Below are 6,924 nucleotides of genomic sequence, written 5' to 3'. Positions count from 1 at the left end.
TTACTGATTGTGTATCAGGTTGTGTGTCCGGTTGTTTTACTGATTGTAGATCTGGTTGTGTGTCCTGTTGTTTTACTGATTGTGTATCCGGTTGTGTGTCCAGTTGTTTTACTTGTTGTGTATCCGGTTGTGTGTCTGGTTGTTTTACTGATTGTGCATCTGGTTGTGTGTCCGGTTGTTTTACTGATTGTGTATCCGGTCTTGTGTCCGGTTGTTTTACTGATTGTCTATCCCGGGGGTGTCAAACTCATTTACAAAGGGGGCCAAAATTAAAACCTTTTTCAAACTAAGGGCCGGTTTCAGAATCTGCATTAACTCAAGTCAGATACCAAATATCTTTTTTTGGTTGCAGGTTCCTCAAAAAGAGTTTGATTGGTTTCATGGTTCTCTGTTGCACTTTCATCCATCCATTATATTTTACCCGCTTCTTCCATTTGGGGTCACGGGGGTCACTCTGTTGCACTTTTTACATCAAAATCAAAGATTACTGAAAAAAATAAAGTGATAAAAGTCTTTTACATTTAAAATAACATCCTGGGGGCCAGATAAGATGTCAGCGAGGGCTAAATTTGGCCCCCGGGCCTTGAGTTTGACACATAGGGTCTATCCAGTTGTTTTATTGATTGTGTATCTGGTCGTGTGTCCGGTTGTTTTAATGATTGTGTATTATGGTATAAAGTTTAGTCATTCTAAAAAAGTACAAAACAATTCCATAACAATATAAAAAGATACAAGAGATTTAAAATGAAAGGCAGCAGAAGAAGAAAAAATCTTATTATATCTGCCCCTTTTTTCAAACAATTATTTCAATCATAATAATTTTCAAGTAACAGAACAAAATGAATAACTCTTTCTAATTTTTCTAATTCTAATACAAAACACACTAAGCTACATCATATATATTTTTTAACAATTCAGCTTTGATCTTTTTCTTAAATGTACACATTGACTTGGCATTTTTCACATCACTCTCTAGAACATTCCACAATCCAACTCCTTGGATTGAGGTAGACCTTCCCTTCAGACTAGTTCTGAATTTTGGTTTGACAAATATTTCTATCCCCTTAAGATTATAACAACTTTGTCTTTTAACAACATTTCTTTGGATATTTAACGGTAATGTGTTATTTTGAGCTCTATACATAACTGATAAAATACTGTAATCTACCAAATCATGGAACTTCAGTAACTTCAGTTGATAAAATAATGTGCTTGATGGGTGACTGTAATGCTTTCTGGTGATAATTCTTACAGCTCTTTTCTGTAAAATAAAAATAGGCTTTGTAAATGTTTTACACGCTTTCCCCTAAACATCAATGCAATAGATTAAATGTGGAACAATGATTGTGTTATACAACATGTACAGAGCTTTATCATTTAATAATTAGGTATTTGGTTGTGTGTCCAGTTGTTGTCCCAGTTGTGGACAGAACTCACCTTCCAGGCTGAGAGATTTCAGCTCGGGGATGCTCAGAGGAGGAAAGTGTGTGAGTTTGATGTTCTCACACGTCACAGTAACATCAGAGATGCTACAACCTGGAGGAAGACCTCCTCTGCTCCTTGTCACCATCTCCTCCTCTTCTTCCTCCTCCTCTTCTTCTTCTATTGCAGCAGGAGGTGTTGGGATCGGAGCTGGAAGGAGGTCACGTTCTTTGGGGATCATCTGAAACACATCTCCTCTCAGCCACACCTCCTCCTCCTCCTCCTTTTCCTCCCTCTGTCGCTCCTCTTCCTCCAGGAGTTTCTCTCTCTCTAAAGTCTCCTGCCTCCTTCTTTCCTCCTCTAATTTAATTTCCTTGTCTCTTTCTCTCTGCCTCCGCTCTTCTTCCTCTTGCATCCTCTTTTCTTCTTCCTGCCGTCTCCTCTCCTCTGCCTCCTCTATCTGCCTCCTCCACTCTTCTTCCTCTTTCTCCACCTGCAGCCTCAGTGCCTCCTCTTCCTCCCTCCTCCTTTCTTCCACCAGCTTCCTCTGTTTCTCCTCCCGCTCCTTCCTTTCCTTCCTTCTCTTCTTCCTAGCCTCGTCCTTCTTCCTCAGGCGCTCCTCCTCCTCTCGGTGCTCCTCCTCCTCCCTCCAGAGGATACTCTGGATCTCCTCCTGGGTCAGCGGGATGACTGCCTTGTTGGGGTCACTGGGAACTGGGGAGTCACCAGAAAGGTCGAGGCTGAGCTCCGAGTCTGGGATGGTTTGGCGCCACGGGGCAGCCAATCAGAGAGCAGGAGGTGTCGGCGGTGGGGAAAGAGGAGGACAAAAAGGAGGAAGAGAAAGAAAAACAGACGGAGAGGAGAAGTGTAGAAGAAGAGCAGAGAATAGAACGTAAACTACAGAAGATGGAAGGTCTTAGGACAGACAGGTTGACAGACAGGTTTGTGTTAGTGCTGCAGACAGACAGATTGAAGCTACAGAGGAAACTGCTGAATGCCTGTCTGAACCAGAACCCACAAACCTGTAAGACTACAGTTAGATCACTACTGATGTTGGGCTTTAAGCCCCGCCTACTCCCCCCCACACACACACACAATCACGGAGTCACATGACTTTTCTTTTAACTATGAAATTACTAATTACAGATAAACGCGTTCAAAAAATGAATATTTGAATAAGTCACACCTGAAAACAATCAGTATTTATGTATCTTCCAAGAACAATGTCTCGATTGTGTACTAGTAGGAAGCAGGCCTTAAAACGTGTACTACGCTTAAACCAAGGGGGGGTCCCATTCTGGCTTCAACTTCCATGTTCCTGTTAGATGTCTAGTTTTCTATAAATAATATAAGATAATCAGACCTGTTGTTTCTCTGTGTTTAGACGCGTTATTAACGTGGACGTTCTCTCCACTCGAGTCTCAACATGCGCATTTTAGCAGTTTTATTCAAATGTGTGGACAGAAAAACATGCATTAAAGAAATTAAGCTCTGTTTTAAAAAGTATCTGTTTTAGTGTAGATGGGAAGCTGTTTTTGTCTGTTCAGGTGTAAGTCCAACATTTAGGGGGTGAGTAAACAGAAACTAGTTGCAAACATGTTTGTACGGACATGTTTTAAACGTTCACAACATGTGCGGCGGCTGATCCAAAATGTGCTGAACACATTTTATGACGTCACGATGGAAAGGGGCAGCAGCATGCTGAGGCTCGGAGATGACAGCTGGAACGAGCTGAACAGAAACGTGTTAACGTCCGAATTATTTAAACTCTCAATCGTATTTGTCCGGTTCGGTGTTGGATGAAAGCAGATTCTCAGAACCGGTTCTCATCTCCGTTTCCTCAGGATGTTGCACCATCACGCTCTCACATGTTGCGTTTCTACCTGGGTCCATGCAGACGGGGCAGCACGCCCCCGCGGGGGTGACGGGGGACGGGCAGTGCATTGTGGGACAGGAGATCTCATCGCACACCACCCGTCCCTCAGCGCACAAACACGTCACGCAGGGCGACGGGGACCAGACGGCCAGGTCGAACATGGTCAGACCCCGGTACACGCAGCGGTCCGGCTTACCTGCAGCAGCACACACACGAGTCCGATCAACACTTTGATGTTAAATCACTGCCGACATCACCAGTTATTTAAATCAACAATCGTTTCAGCGTGGACAGTTTGTACGTCTGGTTAAACAGAGCGGCGGGTCAGGTTTCCCTCAGCAGCAGCTGGACCTCCTCAGTAACCGTGATGGAGTCTTCAGTCTGTATTTTAGCACCAGCAGCAGCCGGAGCTGCGTTTGTTTTGAAGTTCAGAGCCGGACCCTGACGAGGCTGTGAGTCAGAAGGAAGGGGTGTAAAACACAGAGCAGGAAGAGGCTCTGTGTGTCTGCTTTGACCGAGTCCCGTCTCTCATCTGTGCTTTCTAATGCTATGCTCTATAGGAGGACAGGTAGTTAAAGGGGCTCAGCTAGTTTCTCCTAAACACCTCCTCTCTATTATCCGTCCTGTTTATTGTGAGCAGACTGTCATCTCTGCTGGAGCACGTACTTTAGAGCTTTTCTTTTCTCTTTAAAAATATCATCTCACTGTCACACAGGCTCTTTAATTACAGGCCTGGGGGTAAATAACACAGTAACCATCTGATTCTCAGGGACCATTATTCAGTTCAGCTCAGGGCATTTTTTCATTTACTGTCTTTAAATCAAATAATGGACGACCATCAGAACAGATGGCACATCAGTCACAAACATTCAGGCTTCTGGATTTCCCCTGGTTTTATATCACGATCACCTGAAAATAGTGACGATTAGCTTTGTTTGAAAAGAAAAGCAGCGTTAAAGGTTGATGCCCAGAAATGTTCCAGAGTGTCCGTAGAGTGAACGTTGAGTCAGCGTTATAGTTTCTACTGTGTGGTGTTTACAGTCGAACTCCTGCGTATTGTGTGCCGCTTTAGTTGTTTATGTATCAAAACATTCGGCTCATTCGGCAAACGGGTGCTGTGACTTTTGTTTCTTGTAACTTTTATACATTTTTGAAATGCCTAACTTTATTTTAAATAAAAATCATCAGAAATGTACAAAGATATCTTCAGGTGCTTTAGAAACATTCTTGTGCTGCTTTTAGCTACCATTTTGTTTATTTTAAGCACAGTTTTGATACTTTTAGTTGTTGTTTTACTTATTTTAGCTTTGGTTATGGTTATGTTACCTTTAGCTACTGTTGTTCTACTTTTAGTTGAAATGATTGTTTGTCATTTTGCTTGTTGTATCTTTAACTGTTCGGTTTTAGCTTCTTCAGCAGGCCTCAGCTGTCATTCAGCGCCCATCGTTAGTTTTTCCTGTGGCTCTAACATAAAAAGTTTGTCAGAGTGAATCTGGGGAGTTTGAGGTGTTAAAGGGGAGAAAGTTTCCTCGAGGGATTTTGTGCTGCAGGAGGACTACCTGGTCCCTGTAGAACCAAAACTAGAGCTGTGACTGGAGTCTTGTTTCATGAGTGTTGGGTGGAGCAGGAGATGGACCAACGATGGATCAGGACCCTGCAGTAATGAGGACGTTGCACCGGTTTGCCATGGTGTAGAAGGAGCTGATTTACTGTTCCATCTATGTTCCAGCCCTCACATGTGGTCATGAGGTTTGGATCAGAACCGAAAAAACAGATCCTGGATCCAAGCAGCTGAAATTGGCTCCATCGTCCAGGGGCAGCTCAGAGTATAGCTGCTGGTCCTCATAGAAAGGAGTCAGCTGAGAAGGTTCAAACTTCTGATAAGGGTGCCTCCTGGAGATCTCCATTAGAAGGAGGAGATCCTGGGTCAGATCCAGAACTCTCTGGAGGGGTTCTACATCCTCTCTGGTCTGTGACCATCTTGAGATCCTCCAGGTGGTGCCGCAGACTGTCTCTGGGGAGATGGAGGTCTGGGTTTCGCTTCTGGACCTGTGGCCTTGATGACCCAACAAAATGGCAGAGCTGAAGATCAGTCATGTAATCAGTGCGTTGGTCGGTGTATTAAATACCATTTAGAAGTTGAACAGAAGTGGGACTAAAACACAACCTTGTGGCACTCCATCACTGGACTGCCGTTCAGACTTCCTTTCAGAGTTTAGATGTGTGACTGATCACTGGTCTTTAAAATGAGTCTGAAACCAGCCTGTCTCTGCGGAGGACCCTCCTTCTTCTGCAGAGGAACCGAGGCGTTCTTCAGACTTGAATCCTGACAGACTGAACCTGTGAGAAGCCTCACAGTAAAAGTCAAAAAGCTCTGACACAGACAAAGCTGCTCTCACTGAAGTCCGGTTTGTTTGAGATCAGAAACAAATCCCTGCAGCTGCTCTAACGACACGTCCTTGTCTTCACAAAACGTTGACTTCTCTGTGCCGAACTGAAGGGTTCCCTCGTCTTTAAAGCCCCAGATTCAGAGCCAGCAGAGGTTTTCTCCCCCCTCCTTGTTTGGAATGTGATGATTTGTCATCAAATGACTGAGCTGTAAGTAACAAGCCTCTGAGCTTAAACCAGTTTGTTTTTGTTCTCCGAGCAGTCCGACTTCACTGTGTGAGGGTTTTAACGAGCTCTAAGTGTTTAAAGCTTTAATTGCAGATACGTTTGAAGTGGGTTGAAAACAAACGAGTTGAGCTGTTATGATGCCGCCTCCTAAAGCAACCCTCAAACCTTCATTTACGCAACAGTTTACTGCTCATGCAGCTGCAAAGCATGCTGGGACGTTTTTATTGTGGACGCTAACGCAGCATTTATTCTGGAGTTTTCCTGTTTTTATTCTTCTGGACAGATGGACGGATTGTGCTGTTTTAGCTGTTCATACATCAAAACATTCGGCTCATTCTAGAGATGGGAGCTGTGACTTTTGTAACTTTTAGAAACAAATTTATTTACAAATGTTTGTTCTATAGAAATAAATGCAGACCTCTAATTTCTTCAGAAACATTGTTTGCTAAAATCTGTCTTTTTCTGCTACTTTTAGCTTTTATCATTTTGGTACATTTAACTTTTATCTAACATTTTGTTACATGGGGCGACTGTGGCTGAGTGGTTAGAGCAGTCGGAGAGTTGGGGGTTCGATTCCCCCAGCAGTCAAATGCTGAATTGTCCCTGGGCAAGACACTGAACCCCTCAATGTCTCTGGTGTGTGTCCCATCAGTGTATGAATGTGATAAAGCTCTGATTATTCTTTGTAGAGATCTAGTATAGAGCTGTATGAACGAGTAAATGAGACACAGGTTGTTGTAAAGAGCTTTGAGTATCTTTATAAGATAGAACGTTGTTATATAAGTACAGTCCATTTACATTTAGCTTTTATCTAACATTTTGTTACATTTAGCTTACAGCTAACGTTTTGGTACATTTAGCTTACAGCTAGTGTTTTGGTACATTTAGCTTTTATCTAACATTTTGGTACATTTAGCTTACAGCTAACGTTTTGGTACATTTAGCTTACAGCTAGTGTTTTGGTACATTTAGCTTACAGCTAACATTTTGGTACATTTAGCTTACAGCTA

The 6,924-nt window shown here is 43.0% G+C and overlaps 2 protein-coding genes across 2 annotated transcripts in view; one reads left to right on the top strand and one right to left on the bottom strand.

Annotated features, from left to right (window-relative positions):
* LOC119412046 (centromere protein P) overlaps positions 1 to 6,924 on the top strand; it is a 106,377-nt gene that overhangs the window by 91,859 nt on the left and 7,594 nt on the right. The window lies entirely within an intron of this gene.
* Positions 1 to 6,924, bottom strand: part of ecm2 (extracellular matrix protein 2, female organ and adipocyte specific) — a 14,811-nt gene that overhangs the window by 6,667 nt on the left and 1,220 nt on the right. The window contains exons 3-4 of the mRNA XM_037679019.1: positions 3,306 to 3,494; positions 1,438 to 2,175 (exon numbers count right to left, since the gene is read on the bottom strand). Coding sequence (XP_037534947.1) covers positions 1,438 to 2,175; positions 3,306 to 3,494 — 927 coding nt within the window. The remainder of the gene's footprint in view (positions 1 to 1,437; positions 2,176 to 3,305; positions 3,495 to 6,924) is intronic.

The sequence above is a fragment of the Nematolebias whitei genome, chromosome 7, assembly GCF_014905685.2.
Source record: "Nematolebias whitei isolate Nwh7 chromosome 7, NemWhi1, whole genome shotgun sequence".
NCBI lineage: Eukaryota > Metazoa > Chordata > Actinopteri > Cyprinodontiformes > Rivulidae > Nematolebias > Nematolebias whitei.
The sequence above is the reverse complement of the archived record's forward strand: the minus strand, read 5'-3'. Positions and strand labels throughout refer to the sequence as shown.